This window comes from Panthera uncia, assembly GCF_023721935.1.
Source record: "Panthera uncia isolate 11264 chromosome E2 unlocalized genomic scaffold, Puncia_PCG_1.0 HiC_scaffold_19, whole genome shotgun sequence".
NCBI classification, from domain to species: domain Eukaryota; kingdom Metazoa; phylum Chordata; class Mammalia; order Carnivora; family Felidae; genus Panthera; species Panthera uncia.
Window position 1 is genome coordinate 5,969,397 of NW_026057588.1, and position 27,549 is coordinate 5,996,945.

The window sequence follows — 27,549 nt, forward strand, 5'->3', positions numbered from 1 at the left end:
GTCATGATCTCACAGTTTGCAAGTTCGAGCCCCGCATTAGGCTCTCTGCTGTCCACATAAAGCTGGCTTTGGATCCACTGTCCCCGCTCCCCCCACCCCTGGTCCCTCCCCCACTTGTACCCTCTCTCTGAAAATAAACATTAAAAAACCTTTTTTTAAAAAGGCATTCAAATATTTTCCACTTTCACAGGACTTCATTCCTTCACGAGTTCTCTGATATCTGACTAAAGGTGCTCTACATTTAGCATGTTCATAGAGTTTTAATTTCTGTATGATACCTGACCAAACAAGGCAGGATGTATCACTGACATCCTGTCATACTGTCCTCCTAAAGTTTTGCTCCAGTGTGGACTCTTGACACTCACTGAGGTCTTCTTTCTGGGTAAAGGCTTTCCCATGGTCATGGTCAACATGAATTTCTTTAAAATGGTATTTCTATGAACAATAAGCTCACTGATGATCTACGACGATCCCTGATAATAATCTACCTTCCCACTGAAGGCCTTCCTAGTCTCTGTAGTCAACAGAATTTGGCTCAGTATCCACTCCTCAGAATATAATGAAACTAGCAAGTTTTGCTCAAGGCATCTCCATGCTCAATGCATGAGTTTTTCCAACATGTTTTCATTGACAGAAAATACGAGGTAAGGATCACGGAAGGCACCACATTCACTGTATTCACCAGGTTTACCTCCTGGACGAGTTCTCTGATCTCCTCAGGGCACACATATGACAACAGGCAGGGACACAACGACATTCCAATCTGCTGGAAACAGTGATGTTTAACGAAGTCTTGGTTGCCACAGAAGGCATCACATTCAAAGGGCTTTTGTTTTGCACGAGTTCACTCGTTAAGTAATGAGCCCCGACTCTGTGTTAAAGGAATTTCCAACCTGACTGAATCTACCTGTTTCTCTCGTGTGCATTTTCTTATGTTTAACAAGGTTTGACAAGTGCGAGAAGGCTTTCTCACAATCGCTGCATCCGTAGGGTCGCTCTCCTGTGTGAGTTCTTTGATGGACGTTGAGTACTGACTTTGTGGTGAAGGCTTTCCCACATTCACTGCACTCATAGGGTTTCTCCCCCGTGTGAATTCTCTGATGCGTAACGAGACCGTATTTGTGAGAGTAGGATTTGCCACACTCAGCACACACAAAGGGAGTCTTTCCTGTATGACACCTCTCATGTTGTATGAGGCAGATCTTCTGGCTGAAGGCTTTACCACACTCCCTGCATTCATAGGGTCTCTCACCTGTATGAGTTCGCCGATGTATAACGAGGGTGCGCTTTGTGGTGAAGCCTTTTCCGCATTCATTACATAGGTAAGATTTCTCTCCTGTGTGAGTTCGCTGATGTATAACGAGGGTGCGCTTTGTGGTGAAGCCTTTTCCACACTCAGAGCACATGTAAGATTTTTCGCCAGTATGAGATCGCTGGTGCACAATGAGATTACTCTTCACAGTGAAGCCTTTTCCACATTCGCCGCATGTATACGGTTTCTCTCCGGTATGAGTTCGCTGATGTACAACAAGGTAACGCTTCATGGTGAAGCCTTTTCCACATTCAGTGCACATGTAGGGTCTCTCCCCTGTGTGAGTTCGCTGATGCACAACGAGGTTGCTCTTCACGGTGAAGCCTTTTCCACATTCGTCACAGACGTAAGGTTTCTCTCCACTGTGAGTTCGCTGATGTGCGATCAGATAGCGCTTCATGGCGAAGCCTTTTCCACACTCGCCACACGTGTAGGACCGCTCTGCCGTACGGGTTTGCTGAGGCACAGCAAGGCTGCCCTTCGCGCTAGCGCCTCTTCTGCAGTCGTTGGCCAAACAGACTCTGTCTGGTGCGGGAGTTTTCTGATGCTTAGTGAACGTGACATTTCTGGAGAAGGATCTCCCACACGGATCACACCCGCGGGGCTTCTCTCCTCCGCGACCGCCCTCACGGTAAAGGAGCCGGGACCTCCTGATGCACGTTCTCTCACCTTCGATGCATGCTTGGGAGTTCTCCGTGTCAGGAGTCCTCCGATGCTTAAAGACTTGGAATTTAGTGCTGACGTGTTTCGCACATTCGGGGAATTCAATTCCAGTATACAAACGTTCATGATTACCACGTAGAAAAGATTTCTCGTCTCCATTAGAGTCATCGGCTTTCTCTTTTTCATATCTTCTCTTCTGGTTAACTAAACTTAAACTTGATTTCAAAGCTTTTCTACATAAGTCAAACACATGATTTTGTGTTAAGGCAAAATGTAATTCGCTCAGGTGAACAGCATTTCTAAATGTGCTCTGTTCTCCATATTGTTGAAGGCTCTTCAGAAATCTGTGGTTTTGAGAGTGCTCTTGCAGATGACTGTCAACCTTCCCAATTCCTAGGCAAAAAGACAGTAACAAATTGTCTCATGAGAACGGTATGAAATAAAAGTGTTTTAAAGATGACATAGCAGGGGTGACTCTTTATTGTTGATCATATGATCCCAATTTATTGAAAAAAAATTTTTTTCAACGTTTATTTAGAGAGACAGAAAGAGACAGAGTGTGAGCAGGGGAGGAACAGAGAGGGAGACACAGAATCCAAAGAAGGCTCCAGGCTCTGAGCTGTCAGCACAGAGCCTGATGTGGGGCTCGAACCCATGAACCATGAGATCATGACCCGAGTAGAAGTCGGACGCTTACCATCTGAGCCCCCAGGTGCCCCCTCCATGATCCCAGTTTAAAAGAAAATTATAAAGATGTAAGATGAAATAAATGGAAGATCCAAGGAGAGAAAAGGAGCATATTTAAAGCTAAATAGCCACAAAGAAAAACAGTTCTCATCTGGGGAAAGGAGTATGAGGAGGGGCTGTTTAGGTATCTTCAGACACCCTCTCTGCTGTGACACCTTGTCTTCATGACTAGAATGTAACTTCCTCCACCATTCCCCTTGCTGGTTCTCACTCACTCACCTGCACGGGTTCTATCCTGGATTTCATCCTCTGCTTTCATCCATGCTCCGTCTCTGTGTTCCAACACAGAGAGTGCACCTCGTTTGGTAGCTTGACACCCTGTTCATGAGAAATGACAGAAGACTTAGATGCTTAGTGACTTGGGGTACAGTAGGTCAAGATGGGAAAATACTACATTTTAGAGACAACCAATCTCTCACATGCAAAGATTCTCTTTCAGGATAGAAAAGATTACACTGCTTTGTCTGGGGTCAAGAAAGGGGACCAAACATTGGACTCTTCTCAAGACCACAGCGATGGCAAAGCTTTCATTGAGTGATAGAGGAAAGGCCAGTGCCCAGGCACCTCTAAGTGACACAGGGGAGTTCTCCTCACCCACTGACACCAGGTTCCTGTAGTTCTCCAACATCACATCCCGGTACAAGTCCTTCTGGGCGGGGGCCAGGAGCTGCCACTCCTCCCGGGAGAAGTCCACAGCCACGTCCTCCAGTGTCAGTAATTCCTGTAACAACAACAGTCCTGTTTAATGTGAATTACTTTTAACATTTATTTATTTTTGAGACAGAGAGAGACAGCATGAACGGGGGTGGGTCAGAAAGAGAGGAAGACACAGAATCTGAAACAGACTCCAAGCTCTGAGCTGTCAGCACAGAGCCCAACGCAGGGCTCGAACCCACGGACCGCGAGATCATGACCTGAGCCGAAGTCGGATGCTCAACCGAGCCACCCAGGCGCCCCTGATGTGAATTACTTTTATCAACACGGAAGAAGCATGAGGGAAGTTGTAATCACCAAAGCCTCATCCAAATATGTTTTTTTTTTTTTTTTGAGAGAGATGGTGCAAGTGAGCAAGGGGCAGAAAAAGAGAGAGAGAGAGAGAGAGGGAGGGAGAGAGAGAGGGAGAGAGGAGCAGGGCTCACCTGAAGCAGGGCTCAGGTTTACCCAAAGCCAAATGCAGGACTCAAGTTCACCCAGAGCCCGATGCATGGCTCGAGCTCACCTGATGTGGGACTTGAACTCACAAACTGCAAGCTCATGACCTGGGCCAAAGGCAGAGGCTTAACTGAGCCGCCCAGGTGCCCCTATATACTTTTCTTAAATGCATTTTAGTGGAAGCAAAATCCTATCTTTCAATATATTTTAGCACCATTTTCTTTTTCACTTATTTATTTTTCCTTCAACTTTTTATTTAAATAGTTAGTTAACATACAGGGCGATATTGGTCTCAAAAATAGAATTCAGTGGTTCATCACAGGGCACCTGGGTGGCTCAGTCGGTTGAGTGTCCAACTCTTGATTTCGGCTCAGGTCATGATCTCATAGTTCAAGAGTTTGAGCCCCGTGTTGGGCTCTGTGCTGATAGCCCAGAGCCTGCTTGGAATCTCTCTCTCCTCTCTCTCTGCCTTTCTCCTGCTTGCTCTCTGTATATCAAAATAAATAAATGTAAAAAAAAAAAAAAAAGAATTCAGTGGTTCATCACTTACCTACAACACCCAGTGTTCATCATAAAAAGTGCCCTCCTTACTTTCCATCACCCAACTAGCCCACCATTCTCCCACTCCCTCCATTAACCCTCAGTTTTTTCTCTATCCTTAAAAGTCTCTTATGGTTTGGGCCACCTGGATGGCTCAGTCAGTTGAGTGTCTGACCTTGGATCAGGTCATGATCTTGGAGTCCTTGAATTAGAGCCACATGTTGGGCTGTATGCTGATAGCTCAGAGCCTGGAACCTGCTTCGGATTCTGTGTCTCCCTTTGTCTCTGCCCCTGCCCTGCTCGCACTCTCTCTCTCTCAAAAATAAATAAACATTAAAAAAAAATTAAGAGTCTCTTTTGGTTTGTTTCCTTCTCTCTCTTTTTCCCCCGTTACCATATGTTCATCTGTTTTGTTTCTTAAATTCCACATGAGTGAAATCATATAGTATTTGTCTTTCTCTGATTATTTCGCTTAGCATAATAATATACTCTAGCTCTATCCACATAGTTGCAAATGGCAAGATCTCATTCTTTTTGATCGCTGAGTAATATTCCATTGCATATATATACCACTTCTCTATCCATTCATCAGTTGATGGACATTTGGGCTCTTTCCATACTTTGGCTATTGTTCATAATGCTCCCACAAACATCGGGGTGCATGTGCCCCTTCGAATCTGTATTTCTGTATCCTTTGGGTAAATACTTAGTAGTGCAATTGCTGGGTCATAGAGTAGTTCTATTTCTAACTTTTTAAGGAATCTCCATACTGTTTTCGAGTTGCTGCTCCAGTCTGCATTCGCATCAACAGTGTAAGAGGGTTCCCCTTCCTCCGCATCTTTGCCAACACCTGTTGTTTCTTCTGCTGTTAATTTTAGCCATTCGTTCTGACAGGTGTGAGGTGGTATCTCATCATGGTTTTGATTTGTATTTCCCTGATGATGAGTGATGTTGAGTATCTTTTCATGTGTCCATTAGTCATTTGGATGCCCTCTTTGAAGAAGTGTCTATTCATGTCTTCTTCCCATTTCTTAACTGGATTATTTGTTTTTTGGGTATTGAGTTGGTAAGTTCTTTATAGACTTTGGATACTGACCTTTATCAGATATGTCACTTGAAAATATCTTCTCCCATTCCATAGGCTGCCTTTTAGTTCCATTGGTTGTTTCCTTTGCTGTGCAGAAGATTTTTATCTTGATGAGGTCCCAATAGTTCATGTTTGCTTTTACTCTCCTTGCCTCTGGAGATGTATCTAGTAAGAAGTTGCTACGGCCAAGGTCAAAGAAGTTGCTGCCAGTGTTCTCTTCCAAGATTTTGATGGTTTCCTGTCTCACATCTAGATCTTTCATCCATTTTGAATTTATTTTTGTGTATGGTATAAGAAAGTGGTCCAGTTTCATTCTTCTGCACGTAGCTGTCCAGTTTTCCCAACACCAGTGGTTGAATAGGCTTTCTTCCCCACACTGGATATTTTTTCCTGCTTTGTCAAAGACTAGTTGACTACATAAGCACCATTTTCAAATACTAAAAATAGGCAAATAACACCAGGACAAATAAAATATTTTTACTTTACAAGAAAACTTCACAGCCAATATGAGCATCAACCAGACCACATTCACAGTTTATAAGATAGTATTTTTAATAAATGTAAGAGAATAAGAAAAACCATACAAGGTATATCTAATGCAAAAAGACCACTAAAGTTGATTAGGAATATTTGGGGGGAAAAAAAGAAACTTCTAATAGACAAACATACATACACATACATCTATCAGTAGACAGAAAACAGCACATTAGATACACTGTAGTAAGCTGGAATATAACTGAAGAAATTACCAAAAATGGACCACAGAAAAGAAGGTTAATGTAAGAAAGAGATTAATAAGCATACAGTGTCAAAAGATCTGATATATACCAGCTTATAGTTTCTCAAAAATAAAAGGGAATACTGGAGAAGCAGTATCCAAAGACCTAAAAGCTGCAAAACTCACAACTAATTAAATACTCCAAACCTCAGATTCACAACTCCCAAAAAACTCCAAGCAGGAAGTCTATACCTCAACGCATTAGACTATGATACACCAAATGCAAAGGGAAACTATAAAAGCATCCAGATACAAAAGCCAGATCACCTACAGCAGAAACAACCAAATTCAGAAAAGAATGCAATATTCTTTTCAAAGCCCTGATTTTTTGTGCCAAAATGGCCAGGCATGAAGACCGTTTGATATTGAAACACAGGACTCTCCTTGTGAAGTGTGGACAGCATTGTGTACTCCTAGTCACGGTGACTGTACTCAAGACTGTTGCCAACCTAGGAAGTTCACCTAAACCTCATTGTCCAGAGTTTTCACTGAGGCCTCATGATTTATGCATGATTTACTGAAACACAGACTACATCACTGAACTCAATCTCCAGGTTCCTTCCCCTTCCTGGAGGTCACCTGGTTCAAAGCCACAAATCACATGGTTGGTCCTTCTGGCATGGACAGTCCCGTCTTGAGTCACCTCATTAGCACAAATTATTTAGGGCCTACATGAGTCACTTCATTGACATAAACTATAAAGTGTGGTCCCCGTGGCCCATGATGAATAACAAAGACACTCCAATCACACAGGTAATTCCACGGGTTTAGAGGTGACCTCATACAATTGTGCGTGTGAATTCCATCTTGCTAACAGAACCTGTCCTTTGATGACTTTGATGTAACAAGTGGCATGTTGGGGGGCCCATGTGGCAAGGAACTAAAAAGTAAGAATCTTATACGAGCAGACAGGTAGGAACTGAGGATCTCATCTGATCGGCCCTTCTGGAAATGAATCCTGCCAAAAACCCAATAAGTGAGCTTAGAAGTGCATCCTTCCCCACCTGAGCCTCCAGATCAGACGCCACCCTGGCTTACACCTTGATTACAGGCTCAGGAAAGAGTGTGAAACAAAGTACCCAGCAGCAACATGACACAAAATATTTGGCTTTTGGCCCTGGTTCCAAGTACAAAGAACTCTGAAAATGCCTAGAATCTCCAGTGTTAAGTGTTTTTTGTGTGCTAATGAGATGACTGGTAGCCCAGGCTATCACACCACTGCAGGATGGGGGCTGGATGCCAGAAGAACAAACCCATGATTACAGGGTTGAACTTTTGGCCACGCCTCCCAACCTCCATAGAGGGGAGAAGGATTAGAGATGGAGTTTACGTGGCCAATGATTTAATCCATCATGTCCACATAACGAAATCTTCACAAAACCCCCAAAACTACAGGTTCAGCAAGCTTCCTCCAAGTTCATTAGCACATCGAGGTCCTGGAAGGGTTGCAGTCCTCCACACTGTCCTGAGAAAGGGACCATGGAAACCGTGATAAATTTAGAGCCCATCAGGGGCACCTGGATGGCTCAGTCAGTTAAGCGTCCAACTTCCGCTCAGGTCATGATCTTGCAGTTCATGAGTTCCAACCCCACATCAGACTCTGTGCTGACAGCTCAAAGCCTGAAGCCTCCTTTGGATTCTGTTTCTCCCTCTCTCTCTGCCCCTCCTCCACTCACACTCTGTCTCTCTCTCTCTCAAAAAATAAATACACATTAAAAAAAAAATTTAGAGCCCATCAGTCAGTGCAGGAGACCAAGACTTGTGCTTGGCATCTGAAGTGGGGGCATTTTGCTGGTCTGCAGCCTTAAATCCGTGTAACCAGTTGCTAACTGCAGGTACTCAGTGTCAGAGAATTGGAGAAGTGGTGTTGGAAGAGATCCAATATCTGGTGTCAGGAGGAAAAAACCTCACACGGTGTCAAAGGTGCTATGAGTAAAAACAACACAGTCTAGCTAAATCATGTTAAAATTATTGACCACAGAAAGTATGAGATTAAAAAAAGGTGTTGTTTGAAGTTGCTAAGTTTTGGAGTAATTTGTCAGGCAGCTGAGAAAAACTCACTTCTGTTTTTCTTTACACACTCACACAGAATACCTCAGTGACCAGATGTGTGGGTTTTCCACACCAAGAAATTCTGGCACCAACCACCTGGAGTCGGCATAGACCCCACACGTTTACTATATTGTAAAGGACATTTTACAGGATACAAATGAGGGGAGCCTGGCTGGCTCAGTCGGTAGAACACGCAACTCTTGACCTTGGGGTCATGAGTTTGAGCCCCACGTGTGGCACAGAGTTTACTTAAAAATTAAAAAAAAAAAAAAAAAAAGGATATGAATGAACAGCCGAGATGAAGAGGCACCTAGTGAAAGGTCTGGAAAGTCCCAAACCCACAAGCTTCTGTCCCTGTGGAGCTGGGGTACGCCACCCTCCCAGAATGTAGATGTGTCTACCCATCCAGAAGCTTTGCAAATCCTGTACTTTTGCGCTTTTTATGGAGACCTCATTGCATGGGCATGATCTAATAATCAATTACTAATTCATTATCCAGTACCTCTCCCTTCTCAGGAGGATGGCGGGTGGGGCTACAAGTTCCGCGCTTCTAATCATGGTTTGGTCTTTCTAGTGATCAGCCCCCACAGGGGACATCCAGGAGCCCACACCAAGAGTCACCTTATTAGAACAAAAGATGGTCCTATCACCCAGAAAATTCCAAGAGATGTAAGAGCCCAGTGACAGACATTCCTATCACCAGGAAATTATAAGGGTTTCAGAAGAACTCTTGGGCATGAGCCAGGGTAAAAGACTAAGTATTAACAGGAACCAGGGGCAGAGATTTACATATATATATGTTCTTATTTCATAGCATCAATACTTAATGAATATGGGAGATAAACTTTTAAAGAAAGAACTTATGAAAGAATAGAAGAAAATACGGAATGTTTATAGCACAAGTAAGAAACCATGAAGAAAAAGACTAACACATTTTAATTTGAATAAAAAAATAAAACTTTTGCATGGAGAAAAATATTAAGAACAAAAGCTAAAAGACAAGGAAAATTCTAGAAAAATATTTGCAACATATAAAAGGATCAATATACCACAAGACAAATAATATAAATCAATAAGATAAAAAAGTTAACTTTTATTTTTTTTAATTTTTTTAATGTTTACTTATTTTTGAGAGAGAGAGAGACACAGAGTGTGACTGGGGCAGGGGCAGAGAGAGAGGGAGACACAGAATCTGAAGCAGGCTCTAGGCTCTGAGCTGTCCACACAGAGCCCAACGTGGGGCTCGAATCTACAAATGGTGAGATCATGACCTGAGCTGAAGTCTGACGCTTAACCAACTGAGAGACCCAGGCGCCCCTAATTTTTAAAATGAGCAAAGAAGAAATAATCCAAAAAAGCAACAAAGAGACATGTATCTGACCCTCACAACTGATGAGGAAAATGCAAAATGAAATAAGGCAAGAGAATATTAGATCCTACAAACTGAAAAATATACAATTTGATAACATAACAACAAGTGTTGGCAAGCTGTGGGGCACTGAATGCTATTACATACTGCTTTCTATCAACCAGGCACTGTTCTAAATGCTTTGTCTAGATTAACTCACCCTTCCTCCCTCCCTCCCTCCCTCCCTCCCTTCCTACGTATCTATCTGTCTGTGTATCTATCTATCTATCTATCTATCTATCTATCTATCTATCTATCTATCTTTGAGAGAGACCAAGCACATGCTTGTGCTCATGTTCACGGGAGGGGCAAAGGGAGAGGGAGAAAGAGAATACTGAGCAAGCTCCACACCCAGCATGAGCCTGATGAGGGGCTCCGTATCACAACTGTGAGATCATGACCTGAGCCTAAACCAAGAGTCAGATGCTTGGGGGGCCTGGGTGGCTCAGTCGGTTAAGCAACTGACTCTTGATTTCGGCTCAGGTCATGATTTCACAGTTCAGTTCGTCACTGACAGTGCGGAGCCTGCTTGGGATTCTCTCTCTCTCTCTGCCCCCTCCCTGGCTCATGCATGAGAGCTATCTCTCAAAATAAAAAGACTTAAAAAAAAAGAGTCAGATGCTTAACCAACTGAGCCCCTAGATTAACTCATTTTGTTTATTTATTTATCTACTTACTTACTTATTTTTATAATTTATTTATTTTTGAGAGAGAGAAACAGAGCACAAGTGGGGAAGGGGCAGAGAGAGAGGGAGACGCAGAATCCAAAGCAGGCTCCAGACTCTGAGCTGTTAGCAGAGCTCGACACGGGCTCAAACCCACAAACTGCGAGATCATGACCTAAGTCAAAGTCAGACACTTAACCAATGGAGCCACCCTGGTGTCCCTTATTTATTTATTTTTAGTGTTTATTTATTTTTGAAAGAGAGACAGAGTGTGGGCAGGGGAGGGGCAGAGAGAGAGGAAGACATAGAATCCAAAGCAGGCTCCAGGCTCTGAGCTGTCAGCACAGAGCCCAAGGCGGGGCTCGAACCCACGAACCATGAGATCATGACCTGAGCCGAAGTTGGTCGCTTAACTGACTGAGCCACCCAAGTGCCCCGATCCAAACCCTTAATAGAGAAACACACTTTCCACTTACTACTGCCAAATCTCTACTCAAACTCCACTTCAATTACCTATTTATGGAGGACCATTTGAAAGTCATGCAACCTTTCCACTTTCGTAGGCCATTTCAGTGGTTTTATTCCTGAATAAAATCAGACTGCTATGAAGTTGGTTCCCTGGGTCACCAGACTATGGTGCTCTGAAGAACTGTATCCTCTGAGCTCTGCTTGGCATATGGCATATTCCCAGAGGAGGCCCTCAGTAAGAGACAGCTATAGAAAATCTGCTTTTCCACTTACCACAAGGCTGTGGGTGAGGATATACCCCAATGATCCCCTCCCAAGACATCCACTGACGAAATTTCCCAAGACCTAAGTGACATAAACTATTGAATCCCCCAAGAGACTGGTCTGCCTGCCCCACAGAGTCAGTGGACATCACGTAGCTTTTCATGTCCGTCTGGTTGTGATGTCTGTTAGAGATACGAGAGGCAAAGTGACAGCTAATGTAACCCACAGTGTTCCGATGTCATCCTTTAGGATGACGCCTGTGAGTAATATATTCCTGATCTCACTTTGCCCTGCTTTTGAATTTAGGGTCTAAGTTAATTTCTCCCTAGAACCCAAGTATCCCAGTTTATACTTCTTTTAGTTGAATTGATTTTTTCCAGGTCACCACAAATATGTCAGAAAACACAGGAAAGATGTAGCAAAAGAAAATTACCTGGGCCTTGATCATTTTCTTCTATGCTCAGGAAGCAGTAACATGGATTCTATGACTTTGGTGTCTCCTGCATCTGCCACGAAGTTCTTAGAGTCAGAAATCTTGGTGTCCCCTCGAAGTTCTCCCCAGAAGCAATGATAGCCAAGTCCAAGAACTTCCTCTTTCTTCCCTCATTCCTTCCCTTGACCTCTCTTGCTCCTGGGGACCCAGGACCTGTGGGGTAAAGAGCAAACGGACTTTGCCTACACATTCGCCCTGGGCCCAGGTGTTGTTACTGCTGCTATGCACTTACCTTAAAGGACCCCAATATTTCCAACGGTTCCTTCATCTGGTGCCCCTGAGGCTTTCACACCGTAAGGCAATAAAGCAGGGGAGTTCTAAATGTGTGAAAGGTATGCCTTTCCAATGTGGAGCGGAAGTGGCATGGCTATTAAAGGGGAGTTGGGAAAGCAAAAGCAGAAGAGCACAATGCCTCAGAAGCAGGCGGATTATCAGGCACATCCATTCAGGACATATGGAAGGTTCTAAAGATCTGGACAATGTGCATTTAAAAAGCAAATGTGGGGGCGCCTGGGTGGCTCGGTCGGTTAAGCATCCGACTTCGGCTCAGGTCATGATCTCGTGGTCCGTGAGTTCGAGCCCCGCGTCGGGCTCTGTGCTGACAGCTCAGAGCCTGGAGCCTGTTTCAGATTCTGTGTCTCCCTCTCTCTGACCCTCCCCCGTTCGTGCTCTGTCTCTCTCTGTCTCAAAAATAAAATTAGAAAAACGTTAAAAAAATAAATAAATAAATAAAAAGCAAATGTGGCCAGGGGCGCCTGGGTGGCTCAGTCAGTTAAGCATCCAACTTTGGCTCAGGTTATTACCTCACAGTTTGTGGGTTCAAGCCCCTCATGGGACTCTGCACTGACAGCTCAGAGCCTGGAGCCTGCTTCAGAGCCTGTGTGTCCTTCTCTCGGACTCTCCCCTGCTCCCATTCTCTCTCAAAAATTAAAAAAAAAAAAAAAAAAAAAGTTTTTTTTTTAATAAGCATTAAAAATAATTTAAAAAAAACCCAGCACATCCTGTATAAGTCCATTTATATAAAACTTAAAAATATATAAACTAGCCTATAGTAATGAAAACTAGATGAGTGGTGGCTTGGGGAGAGATGGGGAAGTATGAGAGGGGTAGATTAAAAAGGAGCATAAAGAAAATTTGGTGCTGAGGGGTGTGTTTATGATCTTCATGGTGGTGATACTTTCATGAGTATATATGTCAAAATACCAATCAATATGACTTTTTTAAAGTTTATTTATCTTGAGAGAGAGACAGACAGACAGAAAGGGGCAGAGAGAGAGGGAAAGAGAGAGAATCCCAGACGCCACTCTCAGTACCGGGCCCCATGTGGGGATCGAATGCACAAACCATGAGATCATGACCTGAGCCAAAATCAAGAATCAGTCGCTTAACTGACTGACCACTCAGGTGTCCCCCAATCAATATGACTTAAATATCTGTGGCTTACTGTAAGTCAATTTTGCCTCAATAAATCACTTGGGAAAAAGGGGGAAAAACCTGGTGAGAATTATAATATAGACCAAAATTTAATGCCAATCAAAAAAGGTGGCAACAGAAGACTATACATACTTTATGATTCTGTTTATAAGAAATGTCCAGAAATTGCAAACTAATAGACCCAAGAAGATGATCAGTGGTTGTGCATGGCTGGGGGTAGGAGTGGAGAAGGAGTGGATAGAAGACCAAGAAAACTTTTCAGAGTGATGAAAATGCTTTAAAACTGGATTGTGCTCAGGGCCCCTGGGTGGCTCAGTCGGTTAAGCGTCCGACTTCAGCTCAGGTCACGATCTCACGGTCCGTGAGTTCGAGCCCCGCGTCGGGCTCTGGGCTGACAGCTCAGAGCCTGGAGCCTGTTTCAGATTCTGTGGCTCCCTCTCTCTGCCCCTCCCCCACTCATGCGCGCTCCCTCCCTCAAAGATAAATAAAGCTTTAAAAAAATCTAAAATCTCCAAAAGTATAGTAAACTTAAATTTTTTAAATGTTTATTTGTTTTTGAGAGAGAAAGCGCAAGCAGGGGAGAGGCAGAGAGAGAGGGAGACCCAGAATCCTAAGCAGGCTCCAGGCTCTAAGCTGTCAACACAGAGCCCGACGCAAGGCTCGAACCCACGAACGATGAGATCACGACCTGAACCGAAGTCCTACGCTTGACGGAATGAGCCACCCAGGCACCCCCTTAAAGGCAAGAACAAGAACTACCTCTTTAACAGTAAATGTTATCACTAGCTCATCCCGAACACACTGAATTTTGCGGAGACGGGGAGAAGAGTGGTGATGTGGGGAGGCAAAGTTTTTTCTTAGGTCCGTGAAGACCTTGAAGGAGTGAACTGGGTTTCGATTAACTGGGGAAATGCAGGCTTCAGGTCTGTTTACGGCATTCAGGGTTTGAGCCTGAACCTTCCGATTCTCCGAGGACCCTGGTCCTCCTCAAACAGTGACAGCGCCCACCGAGCGTCTCGGAGAGTGAGTCGTCCATTAAACGCCATACTGAACCAACCCAGGCTTCTCTAACACGGAGCCCCACATTAACTCGCGAACCTGAACGAGACACGCGTTCACGGAAAAAAACCTTCCACCCGACTTCTCACGCACCGAGTCCCGTAAGCAGCGTGATCCACGTGGACCTCGAACCCTAACACAGTCGGCCTCTCGGTGGACGATTTCCTCAGACTCTTAATCACCGATTCCCAAAGGCCCCATCACTACCCTGGATTCCTCAATGACTGAACCCAAATAAAATCCCAACGGCGGTCCTTCACACGCGCTCCCGTTTCACGGACGCCACAGGCGGCGAGCCAAGCCCAGAACCCGACTCACCTGAACCAGTACCTCTCCAAACGCCGCGGGTACAGACGAAAGGCCGCCCACGTCCGAAGCTACTTCCTGGTCGGAAGCCCTTCTTCGCAGTACCCAGAGTCTCGGATACACAGGAACCAGCGAATCCCGCGAGGACCTGAGGGCGCTGAGGGATTTCGGGGCTCCGACGGCGGGCTCCGCTCTATGATGTCAGCGGCCACGCCCGCCCCGGCGTTTCTAACGGGAGGGGCCAGAGCGGCTCTGCGAGGAGGCCAAAATCATTACTGGCCACCTCAGTGTTTTCACCGCCTCCGTGCGAGGGATGACCAACAAAGCGGTACTAACCAGGTGAGACTTCAGAGACCGGTGCTTACCTAAGACCACCAGGCACATTTATCCGTCAGGGGAAGAAAGATGGCAGCGCCCTTGTGCACGGCCGAGCGCCGACGTCAGACTGGAGCACCATGGGCGCGGCCATCTTAGAGAAAGGCAGGTGTCCGTATGGCTGAGATGGGCTCGTGCCCCGACAGACGGCGGGGGGAAAAGGTTTGTAGAACCTGAGACGTCTTGGAGAAGCGGCGGTCACAGAGTTGACAAAAGCAGTGGTCACTTGACATCTTGGGTGTGGGGAGAGGGCGGTTGTGTTTAAGGAACACTGCCATTGAAGGGACGAAGCCAATAGGGCGGAGCTTCCTAATAGATGCTAATGTCCCCCCCGGGAGTAGATCCATAGCTACCTCTAGCGGGAAGGGATGAAGTGAAGGTGCAAACGAGTATGTTTCCTTCCAAAGATAGATGATGGTGACGGTGGGACATTGCAGAATATGAAATTACGAGATGATACTTTCCACATTTCCCAAATTAAAAAAAAGCACACTTTAAAATTTTATTACTATTTAGGCGTGGGAGGTTTAATCTTAGAAGATGTTAAGTAGCTACTCCCTTTATTTTTTTTTTTTTAAAGTTTCTTTAAATTTATTTTTGAGACAGGGAGAGACAGAGCATGAACAGGGGAGGGTCAGAGAGAGGGAGACACAAAATCTGAAACAGGCTCCAGGCTGTCAGCACAGAGCCCGACGCAGGGCTCGAACTCACGGACTGCGAGATCGTGACCTGAGTTCAAGTCGTCCGTTTAACGGACTGAGCCACCCAGGCGCCCCTAGCTGCTCCCTTTTTAGAAGGCAACTTGAATCAATTTAAAAATTTCTCTTTGACCTAGAAATTCTAATTGCAACAGTTTACTCGGTAAAAATGTTTCTTAATATTAACCACATTGGCTTTTGTAATTTAGAAGAAAAAAACTAAATGTACAATAATACACGAATACTTTGGTAAATTGTGGAATATCCACTCAGAGAAACAGTATATAGAAATTGAAAAGAATATATGGTAGGGGCCTCTGGGTGGCTCAGTCGGCTAAGCCTCCGGCTCTCGATTTTAGCTCGGGTCATGATCTGAGGGTTCATGAGATGGGTTCATAAGACTTGAGCCCTGCATCAGACTCTGCATTAACCATGCGGAGCCTGCTTGGGATTCTCTCTCTCTCTCTGCCCCTCCTCTGCTTGTTCTCTCTCTCAAAATAAATAAGCTTAAAAAAGAGAGAAAAGAATATACTGCAACTGTCAGTTTAAATAAGGAAATATAACTTTTCTCAAGAAGAAAAAAACACGTCTGCTGGATAGTATAAATATTATGACCCCCGTTATGGGAACAAATCATAAATATTTGTCATTGGCTAAATATTTAGTTTGGATTACTTCAGGGTTTATACTTATGGGTAGTGAATGTCAGAAGTTTTCATATTCTTGCAGGCCTGGCTGGCTCAGTCCGTGGAGCGTGCCATTCACTCTTGATCTCTGGGTTGTGAGTGTGAGCCCCACGTTGGGTGTAGAAATTACTTAAAAAAAATAAAATCTTGGAAAAAAATAAAAGGTTCATTCTTGAGTCACTGAAGAGATATCATTTTTTAAAAAAGTTTTCACATTCCCAATTTTTGCAGTTTTCCATTAACATCTTTGTATCATGATTCTGTTACTTTAATATTATAAAAAGATGTCAATCTTAGAAAAGTTTTAGAATATTTAATGATGTAGATGTTCATAACATAGTAAATATAATAAAAAGCCTCCTTTTTCTTTCATGAAAGACATACTTACATATGTTTGAAAATTTGGGAGAAGATACTGTTAACAATGCTAGACTCTCAGGTACAGTTATGGGTGATTTAAGATGTCTTCATTTGCTTATATATGTTTTCTAGTTTCTATACGTTTAGAACTTAGTGTTGACATAATTTCTTAATAGTATTATATTCCCTTCAAGGATTAAATGGGCAGCCCCATTCACCTGGGATGTCAAGCTCTGAAAAGTGAGTTCAGCATCTGGTCCAGAGAGCTCAGGGCAGCCTGGGTAGCCTATTCTTGGACCCTGCCTGATCAGTTTCCTTGCCATGGCAGGATGTGTAGATTCACAGAAGGATAAGAAGTAAAAGGGTTCTAAGCGCTTGCTTGCTAGAGCATTCATGCCTGTTTGTTTGTTTGTTTGTTTTTACTGTAGAGTGCCCAGAATCCATCCTGTTACAGAGTGGAGATGGTGACAGAACACTAATCCAGGATTTAGGGAAGAGATGTTAAAATTTAAGAATAGTTCACAAAGATCATTTTATAAATGCAGGGTCCTGGACCCCAATACTAGAGGTTCTGGTTTAGGAGGTCTGGAGTGTGACTCAAGGATTTGTATCTTTTTCAAGCTTTTCAGAGAATGCTGAGGCAGGAAGCCCAGAGAAAACACTTAGAAACTGATCTGGAGTGTTCCTGGCTTACAAATATGCTGGCTGGTTACCCTCAGTACACTTAGGTCTTGGTTCAAATTACATCTGCTCAGAACAGCCTTCCTTGAAAACCCTTATTAAAATAGTTCCTCCATTACAACTTATGTACTAAGCTTAATATTTCTTCATAGCACTTAGCAGAACTGACGTTCTATTATGTATTTATTTTACTCAGTCGCATTCACGACATGATATGTACCACAAAGGCCATGACTTTGCCTGTTTTGTTCATTTTGCTCATTGATGTGTCCCCAGCGACTACAGTGGTGCCTGGCACAGTGTAAATGCTCAAAAAATATATTTTTAGGGGCGCCTAGGTGACTCAGTCAGTTAAGCATCTGACTCTTGATTTAGGCTCAGGTCATGATCTCACAGTTCATGAGTTCAAGCCCCACGTTGGGGTCTGCACTGACAGCGTGGAGCTTGCTTGGGATTCTCTCTATCCCTCCCTCTCTGTCCTCTCCCCAACTCATGCGTATGTGCCCACACTCTCTCTCTCTCTCAAAATGAATAAACATTAAAAAAATTTTTTATGTTTATTTTTTTATTTTTGAGAGAGAGAGAGAGACAGAGACAGAGCATGAGTGGGGGAAAAGCAGAGAGAGAGACACACACAGAATCCGAAGTAGGCTCCAGGCTCTGAGCTGTCAGCACAGAGACCGACGTGGGGCTTGAACCCACAAACTGTGCAATCATGACCTGAGCTGAAGTCGGATGCTTAACTGACAGAGCCACCCAGGAGCCCCCAAAATTTTTTTTAAATAAATGAATTACTCAACACTAAGTTGGTAATGAATTTTACCATAACACTGCATGGCAAATGTCTTTTTTTCCCCACAAGTAGGATTTGTAAATTGGATTGCATATCCTTATTATATCAAGAGAAATAACTGACCAAAAAAGAGAGAACCAGAAAAAAGAGAGAACAAGAGCCCTTTTGCTATGAAAACTAACAATTTGTTGCCAGCAGATCTGCTCAAGAATTACTAAAGGAAGTTTTAACAAAAAGGAAACGACAGAAGGAAACATGAAACATCAGGAATGAAGAAAAGGGAACATATGGCCAACTAATTTTTGACCAAAGCAGGAAAGAATATCCAATGGATTAAAGCAGTCTCTTCAGCAAGTGGTGCTGGGAAAACTGGACAGCGACATGCAGAAGAATGAACCTGGACCGCTTTCTTACACCATACAAAAAAAAAAAACAAAAAAACAACCTCAAAATGGATGAAAAACCTGAATGTATGATAGGAAGCCATCAAAATCCTAGAGGAGAAAGCAGGCAAAAACCTCTTTGCCCTTGGCCACAGCAACTTCATACTCAACACATCTCCAGAGGCAAGAGAAACAAAAGCAAAAATGAACTATTGGGACCTCATCAAAATAAAAAGGTTCTGCACAGCAAAGGAAACGATCAGCAAAATTAAAAGGCAACCAACAGAAGGGAGAAGATATTTGCAAACAACATATCAGATAAAGGGTTAGTATCTAAAATCTATAAAGAACTTACCAACTCAACACCTAAAAATAAATAATCCAGTGAAGAAATGGGCAAAAGATATGAATAGACACTTCTCCAAAGAGGACATCCAGATAGCCAACCGACACATGAAAAAATGCTCCACATCACTCATCATCAGGGAAATACAGATCAAAACCACCATGAGATACCACCTCTCACGCTAGTCAGAATGGCTCACATTAACAACTCAGGCAACGACAGATGTTGGAAGGACGTGGAGGAAGAGGATCTCTTTTGCATTGTTGGTGGGAATGCAAACTGGTGAAGCCACTCTGGAAAACAGGAAGGGGGTTCCTCAAAAAGTTAAAAATAGAACCACCCTACGACCCAGCAATTGCACTACTAGGTATTTATCCAAGGGATACAGATGTACTGTTTTGAAGGAGCACATGCACCCCCATGTTTATAGCAGCACTATCAACAATAGCCAAAGTATGGAAAGAGCCCAAATGTTCATCGATGGATGAATGGATAAAGAAGATGTGGTATATATATACAATGGAGTGTTACTCAGCAATCAAAAAGAATGGAATCTTGCCATTTGCAACTACGTGGATGGAACTGGAGAGTACTATGCTAAGCAAAATTAGTCAGAGAAAGACAAATATATGAGTTCATTCTTATGAGGAATTTAAGAGACAAAACAGATGACCATAAGGGAAGGGAAGTAAAAATAATATAAAAACAGGGAGGGGGACAAAACATAAGACTCTTAAATACAGAGAACAAATAGAGGGTTGCTGGAGGGGTTATGGGAGGGGGGATGGGCTAAATGGGTAGAGGGGCATTAAAGAATCTACTCCTGAAATCACTGTCGCACCATATGCTAAACAACTTGGATGTATATTAAACAATAAATAAATTAAAAAATAAAATAGGGGCGCCTGGGTGGCTCAGTCGGTTAAGCGTCCGACTTCGCTCAGGTCATGATCTCACGGTCCGTGAGTTCGAGCCCCGCGTCGGGCTCTGTGCTGACAGCTCAGAGCCTGGAGCCTGTTTCAGATTCTGTGTCTCCCTCTTTCTCTGACCCTCCCCTGTTCATGCTCTCTCTCTGTCTCTCTCTCTCTCTGTCTCAAAAATAAATAAACGTTAAAAAATTAAAAAAAAAATAAATAAAATAAAATAAAATAAAAATAAAAATATCAAAGTAAAAAAAGGAAAAGGTAAATGTATCATCAGACATGATAGGCTGTTCCCCTTTGAGTTTTTAAAATTATGTTCGATGGTTGAAAACAAAAGTAACAACTTTCCCTGATAATGGTTCTCAGCATATGTAGAAGTGCTAAGTAAGCATCACGTGCCGTTGGGAAAGCTAAGACCACCACTATGTGCTACATACACACACTGGATGGGATGTCTAGGATCCGATGTGACCGTGCCAAATGCTAGAAAAGACACAACTGGAGCATCCGTACACTGCTGGTAGGAATGTAAATTAGTATGGCTACTCAGGAAGAGTCTGGCTGTTTCTTATAAGGTTAAACACAGATTTAACATGGGTACTTATCCCAGAGAAATGAAAACTTACATTCACACGAAACTGGATTCATAGCATCTTTATTCATAACAGTGAAACACTAGAAACAACCCAAAGTCCATCAACACTGAACAGATAACCATGGTACATTCATCACAAAAGAACACTACTCATAACAAAAAGCAAAACTATTTATATGCCCAACAAAGTGGATGGAACTTAAGGGTAATTTGCTGCATAAAATAAAGCCTGTCTTCAAAGGCTACACTGTATCATCCCATTTCAACAGCATCCTTGAAATGACAAAATCAGAGTGATGGAGTACTGGTCAGGGGTCGCCATGGGTCAGGGTTGTGGGGAGAGTGTGACTATAAGGGGCAGCACAAGGATGTTTCTTTGTGTTGGCACAATTCTGCTTCCTGCTTGTGGTGTGGTGGGATTTACAGAAATCTATATATGGGATAAAGTTTCTTAGAACTCTCCACTAAAAAACAAAACAAAACTTCACACAAATTAGTGCATGCTAAAACTAGTGAAAACCAAAAAAGGTCTATAGTTAACAGCATTGTACCAATGTTATTTTATTGGTTTTGATTATGTATTACAGTTATGTAAGATCACGTCACTGAAGAAGCTGAGTACAGGTAACTCAGGAACTTTGCATACTTTACACTTTCTTGTGAGTCTAAAATTATTTCAAAAAATTTAGAAAAATCATATATAAGGTTATTTTTGTAAACTACTTAATGCTAACTTATAAACTTAGATAAATACATCCAAATGTTAAATTACATTTATAAATATATTCCTTTTTCTTTTGCCCAAAAGAGATGAATTTAGAGCCTCAGAAATGCAAGAATCAGATGACACATGTTGGGCACAGAACACCCCTGCCTTGTGTACAACATTAACATTTAATCAGCGGTGAGAACACCCTGCTTTAAAGTTATGGAATCACTGAGAATGTGATTCAAGGTACCCTGCCCCAAAATGGACATCAGGTGTATTAAGTTTAGATTTGTGACAGAAAACTCAGGTATGCATCATTTTCATGAGGCTTCTTTTCTTCAGAATTTCTGATATTTTGCTAGTTCCAACACATTTAGTGTGTTCATGAGTTTTATTTCTGCATGACTTCATGAGAAAGGATGAGGCAGAATGTATCACTAAAATCCTGCCATATTCACTGCCATTTTCCTTCAGCATGACTTTCAGACAACTATTGAGGTTTTACTTCTAGGCAACGACTTTCCCACGATCATCATGTTGCTACTGTGTGTAAGTTCACTGGTGATCTGTTATGATCACTGATTAGACAGGATCTTTATTCCCATGAGGCTTTCCTGCTCTCTCCAGTCACAAGATTCATCTTACTGTATGCTTTTCAGATATATAATTACCTAAAAAGGTTTCCTCAAGACGTTTCTACATTGAATGTGTCAGAGGTTTTGTCTACCTGTTTTGACTTACGGTGTGAGGTAACTGATCACTGAAGGCACTAGCACATTCTCTGCACCCATTAGATTTCACTCCTATTCAAAATTCCCTACCTTCCCAAGGGTGAAAATTTAGCAACAGGCTAATTAATCTACACTGACTTTTTCAGGTATGCTGGGAGCACACTGGTGTTTAATGAGTTCACTGAACTATCACTGTTTGTCTCCTGCCTGGGTTCACTTGTATGTAATTTCATATTCCCTGCAAAGGATTATGTACTTTGACTTACACATTTTTTGTGTGTATTTTTTTAGTGTCTATTTTTGAGAGAGAATGCAAGTGAGCCAGGGGCAGAGAGGGAGGGAGGGAGACAGAGGATCCGAAGCAGGCTCTGTGTTGAGAGCGCAGAGCCTGATGCACTGAGAGCACACAGCCTGATGTGGGGCTCACACTCACAAACCGTGAGATCACATGACCTGAGCCAAGGTTGGACGCTTAACCAACTGTGCCGCCCAGGCGCCCCCATTTCTTGTGTGTATCAACGAGGCTTGACAAATGAGAGAAATGTAATCCTCAGTTATTGAACCCATCGAGTCTTTCTCTTCTATGAATTCTTTGATGTCCAATGGTGCTGACTTGGTGTCGGAAGACTTTCTCACACTCACCACATACATAGTTTGTCTCCTGCATAAATTCCCTGGGAGGTACCGAATAGGATTTTCCACAGTCGGTACAAATAAAGGAAGTCAATCCTGTGTGAAATCTCCAATGTGGCACAAGGCGTATTTTCCTCCTCAAGGTGTGACCGCGTTCATTGTGTCATTAGGGTTTGTTTCCATTATGAGTTCTCTGATGTACAATCAGATTTCTCTTTGAGGAGAAGCCTTTTCCACATTCACCGCATAGAAAAGGTTTCTCTCCTGTATGAGTTCGCTGATGAACGATTAGACGGCTTTTCACCGTGAAGCCTTTCCCACATTCATTGCATGCATAAGGTTTCTCTCCAGTATGAATTTGCTGATGTAAAATGAGCTCGGTTTCCACAGCGAAGGCTTTACCACATTCGCTGCAGACGTAGGATTTCTCTCCTGTATGGATTTGTTGATGTACGAGGAGATAGCGTTTCATGGTGAAGCCTTTCCCACATTCACTGCACGTAAAGGGTTTCTCTCCAGTATGAGTTCGCTGGTGTACCACGAGATTGCTCTTAAAGGCAAAGCCTTTTCCACATTTATTGCATATATAGGGTTTCTCTCCAGTGTGAGTTCGCTGATGTAACATCAGTCCACTATTCACAATGAAACCTTTCCCACATTCACTGCATCTGTAAGGCTTCTCTCCAGTATGTGTTCGCTGATGTACGACCAGCCGACTCTTCAGGGGGAAGCCTTTCCCACATTCGCTGCAGACGTAGGGTTTCTCTCCAGTATGAGTTCGCTGGTGTATGATGAGCATGCTCTTCACAGTGAAGCCTTTTCCGCATTCACTGCATACGTAGGACTTCTCTACCGTGTGATTTCTCTGATGTACAATGAGATTACTCTTCCTGGGAAAGCCTTTTCCACATTCGTTGCATACATAGGGTTTCTCTCCGGTGTGAGTTCGCTGATGTTCAATCAGTCGACTCTTCATGGTGAAACCTTTCCCACATTCATTGCATAGATAGGGTTTCTCTCCTGTGTGATTTCGCTGATGTATGAGGACATAGTGCTTCGTGGTGAAGCCTTTCCCACATTCGCTGCAGATGTAGGGTTTCTCTCCTGTGTGAGTTCGCTGATGTATGATGAGCATGCTCTTCCCAGTGAAGCCTTTCCCGCATTCACTGCATACATAGCATTTCTCTCCAGTATGATTTCGCTGATGCACAATGAGATTACGCTTCCCTGGGAAACCTTTGCCACATTCGCTGCAAACATAGGGTTTCTCTCCGGTGTGAGTTCGCTGGTGTTCAATTAGACGGCTCTTCATGGTGAAGATTTTTCCACAATCATTGCATATAAAGGATTTCTCTCTTTTATGAATTCTCTGATGTTCGTTGAGCCTGGACTTTCTGGAGAAAACTTTTGCACAAATATTGCATCCATAAGGTTTCTCTCCTGTATGAACTCTGTGATGATCTGTCAGCTGCGACTTCTTAACGAAGGCTTTTCCACATTCACCACACACATGGGCTTTCTCTATTTCATGAGTTCTCTGATGCTTAGTGACTTGGGACTTGTTGCTGACGGGTCTTGTACTTACAGGGAATTTAACCGCAGAATGAAAATCTTCACGCTTATCATGCAGAAATGATTTCTCACTTCCGTTGACTTTTGTAGAGTTCCTAATTTCATAGATCTTGCTCTGGTTGGCTAAACTTAAATTTGATTTCAAAGTTTTTATATAGAACTCAAACATATGATTTTGCCTGAAAGGAAAATGACTTTTGCTTTGAGGGACGATATTTCCAAATGCATTGTGTTCGGGGTACAGTTCCATACCTTTCAGCATTCTTTCATCTTCCCAGTGACCCTGCAGGTGATTATCAACTTTGCCGCTTTCTAGAAAAGAAGAGAACAATGAATCCTTTCATAATCTTGTTTTGAATAAAACTTTATTTATTTTTTATTTTTTAGAGAGAAAGAGAGAATAAAACTTTATTTTTTACTTTTTTAGAGAGAGTGACGGAGAGAGAGATCATCTCAAGCAGATTCCAGACTTGGAGCCCGATGTGGGGCTCAATCCCAAGATTCTGGGGATCACGACCCGAGCCAAAATCAAGAGTCGGACACTCAACTGACTGAGCCACCCGGGTGCCCCTGAATAAAACTTTAAGAAATTCTTTGGTGTTTCTTAAAAATGGCATTTTAGTGACAACAGTATAATACAGAATGCCATATATAAATGTTCCTTATGTCTTATACATTGATAAAAACACAATTATACAGGCAAACGAAAAGAAAAAAGCAGTAAGTGTACCAATAAGGTGACACCATTGACAACGTATGTACATTTGGCTGCTTTCTAACTAGGAACTTGCAGAGATACTAAAACACAAGTCATTTTTGGCAGCAAATGACAAGGTCGGAGGGATACCATTCCACAGAACTTGGAAAGACATCAGGTCACAGGGGTAGAAGAGACTACTATCCAGAACGATGAGGGTTGTGTTTATTCACTCCAAGCTCTTTACTGAATGGCTCCTGTGTACAGGCACTTATGCTGGTGTTTGGAACATTTAAAATATGCCTTACTTTCACTGATCTTAAGCCTAGTTGGGGAAAACCAAATGAAGAAAAAAAAAAAGAAAGGAGTTGGATACTGTTAAATGTGATTAAAGGAGAAATGGACACTGGAAAGTAGAGAAAAACAGGACATACTTGCATAAGGAAAAGACAGTTAAATGATGAATTCAGCAGACAGTGGTTAGGAATCAGGGTGACCCTGCTAACTTTATGGCTTGAGCCACTGGGTAGGTAGAAACATGTCAAATGGAGATGAGGAATATTACTGAGATCCAGAAAGTGTTGGAAAAAGTCTGTGTTGCAAACATCGAGAGGATTATTAGGAATGTAGTATAGGGGCATCTGGGTGGCTCAGCTGTTTGAGCGTCCAACTCTTGGTTTTGGCTCAGGTCATGATCCCATGGTTCGTGGGATGGGGAGTCCTGCATCAGGTTCTGTGCTGCTTGGGGTTGTTTCTCTCCCTCTCTGCCCCTCCCCCCACACACGGTCTTTCTGTCTCTCTCTCTCAAAATAAATAAACTTAAAAAAATGTAGTATAGACATCAAGATCTGGTTGGGGGTATAAATAGAGATAGCAGTGTGGAAATAATACATACCTGTTATTCAAAAGAGGACCGGGTGAAACATTGGGAGGACACAGAGAATGAAAGATAATGAAGGTTTTAGATAGTCCAACATTTAGTTTGCGGATTCTTTAAGTTCACTGAGAGAAACCAAATTCTGACTAGAGAGATCAGGGAAATACGCATACTAAGGTGTATATAGAAAAAATGCATTTGTTACCTAGCAAATAAGAAAGTAAGGCCTTCAGAATTTAACATGAAAGGAAAGATACTCTTGCATTATAATCCTGTTCCTAAATGTGCCTTTCTATATACACCACCATCCAACTAACTTCCCAAACATCAATCAGATTTAGTGGACCACAGTCCAACCTTGGTCCACCCGGCTCATATTATCCTATGTTCCAATCATACTGAATAGGCCACGCGTGATTGGCAGGAAATCTTTGTACAAAAAATACAAAACCAAGCACAGCCCTCCACCATGCTACCTCGATTACTCACCTACCAAACCCAGTCATCCTGGCAATAAACGTGTACATCATCATGAATACTCCCATTCGTCCCTGTCCCCGCTGCTTCTCCTACAGACACCTTCTAATGCTGGCTTTCATCCAGCCAATTCCAGACCACTCTGAATAGTCAACCCCATGACCTCGCCCATTTCCTACTTCATGCCTTCATTCCTAATTCATGGCAGCATCTTCTTAATTCAAAATGTACGTGTACCTTATACATATCATGCTGTCATTCCATTCTGATCGGACGGCCATGAGCTCTATTTCCTCTTTATTTCTAAATTAATCCCTTTATTGTTCATGTTTAGAGTTACCTTCAGTGAAGATTTAACCTCACCCAAAGAGAAGTCTGGCCCTTGCCCTTGGCTCCAGGGAAGTGATCTCTAGGCCCTTGGAATGTCCTACCTGACAGGAGTGTCTTTGTTTGCCTGGGGTCTTTGACCACTGGACATTCTAACAATGTGATTTACGATGGAGGCTTTGGGTCATGCCGTATCAGTTCCAACCTTCAGACCCTCAGAGGAACTGGAGACTACAGGAATTAGCCTGATTTCTGGAGGGGCTAGAAACTAAAGTTCAGCCACGTGGGCAATGTGGGATTGAGCCCCAGTAAAAACACCCAAAGGATCAAGTGAGGTCCCCTGGTTGGCAATACTCTGTTATTGTCACACACCGTGGCTGGGAGGAGGAAATGCTGACCATGAGTCTGGAAGCACCATGTTCAGACACTTCCTGGACTCCATGTGACCCAAGAATTCCACTCCTTGATGTATACCCAAGAAAAATTAATGTTCATAGAATAATTCATAAAAGCCCCAAAAGTGGAAGAACCCAATGTCCATCAATGGATGAGTAAGTAAATAAAATGTGGTATATCCATACAGTGGGAGTATTATTTGGCAATAAAAAGGAATGAAGTGCTGACACATGTTAAAGCACAGGAGAACTTCAGAAACATTAGGCTAAATGCAAGAAGCCAGACACAAAAGACCAAATATTTTATGATTATATGAAATATCCAGAACAGGCAAATCTGTAGATATAGAAAGTAGAGCAGGGGTTGCCTGGGGCTGGGGGCCTGGGAGGAAATGTTTCTTTTTATTCTTTATCTTATTTTTTTAAAGATTTTACTTAAAAAAAAATTTTTTTAACGTTTATTTATTTACAAGAGAGACAGAGTGTGAGCATGGGAGGGACAGAGAGAGAGGGAGACACAGAATCTGAAGCAGGCTCCAGGCTCTGAGCTGTCAGCACAGAGCCCAACGCGGGGCTTGAACTCATGAACCGTGAGATCATGATCTGAAGTCAGAAGCTTAGCAGACTGAGCCATCTAGGCACCCTTTTAATGTTTGTTTATTTTTGAAAGAGAGAGAGAGAGAGAGAGAGAGTGTGTGTGTGTGTGTGTGAATGGGGGAGGGGCAGAGAGAGAGGGAGACACAGGATCTAAAGCAGGCTCCAGGCTCTGAGCTGTCAGCACAGAGCCCGACGCAGGACTTGAACTCATGAACCATGAGATCATGACCTGAGCCGAAGTTGGCCACTTAACTGACTGAGCCACC

General features: G+C 43.0%; 2 protein-coding genes and 1 long non-coding RNA gene across 6 annotated transcripts in view; 1 reads left to right on the forward strand and 2 right to left on the reverse strand.

Annotated features, from left to right (window-relative positions):
* Nucleotides 1-754: 754 nt before the first annotated feature.
* Nucleotides 755-14,549, reverse strand: ZNF614 (zinc finger protein 614). Its single transcript, XM_049621401.1, has 5 exons — nt 14,441-14,549; nt 11,570-11,782; nt 3,317-3,443; nt 2,942-3,040; nt 755-2,368 (listed from the first exon to the last, which is right to left on the reverse strand). Exons 2-5 carry the CDS (start codon nt 11,582-11,584, stop codon nt 852-854), a joined length of 1,758 nt encoding a protein of 585 aa, XP_049477358.1. The 5' UTR covers nt 11,585-11,782; nt 14,441-14,549; the 3' UTR covers nt 755-851.
* Nucleotides 14,550-14,637: 88 nt separating this feature from the next.
* Nucleotides 14,638-24,506, forward strand: LOC125915592 (uncharacterized). The gene is made up of 4 exons (XR_007455703.1): nt 14,638-14,767; nt 20,856-20,892; nt 21,077-21,172; nt 24,341-24,506. It is a non-coding gene; the product is annotated as an uncharacterized LOC125915592 (long non-coding RNA).
* Nucleotides 20,313-27,549, reverse strand: part of LOC125915500 (zinc finger protein 432-like) — a 50,528-nt gene continuing 43,291 nt past the window's right edge. For 3 of the 4 annotated variants that reach the window (XM_049621394.1, XM_049621393.1, XM_049621392.1), the window contains exon 5: nt 20,313-24,225. In XM_049621394.1, coding sequence (XP_049477351.1) covers nt 22,508-24,225 — 1,718 coding nt within the window. In that variant the 3' untranslated portion in view covers nt 20,313-22,507. The remainder of the gene's footprint in view (nt 24,226-27,549) is intronic. The other variant, XM_049621395.1, reaches the window with a different exon arrangement.

Excerpts from the sequence above, each read along its gene's own strand:
- ZNF614 (XM_049621401.1), bottom strand. Across the intron at positions 3,041-3,316 it reads CAGGAACCTGGTGTCAGTGG|GGTGTCAAGCTACCAAACGA; the intron begins GTGAGGAGAACT and ends TCTCATGAACAG. Across the intron at positions 2,369-2,941 it reads CCAGGATAGAACCCGTGCAG|GAATTGGGAAGGTTGACAGT; the intron begins GTGAGTGAGTGA and ends CTTTTTGCCTAG.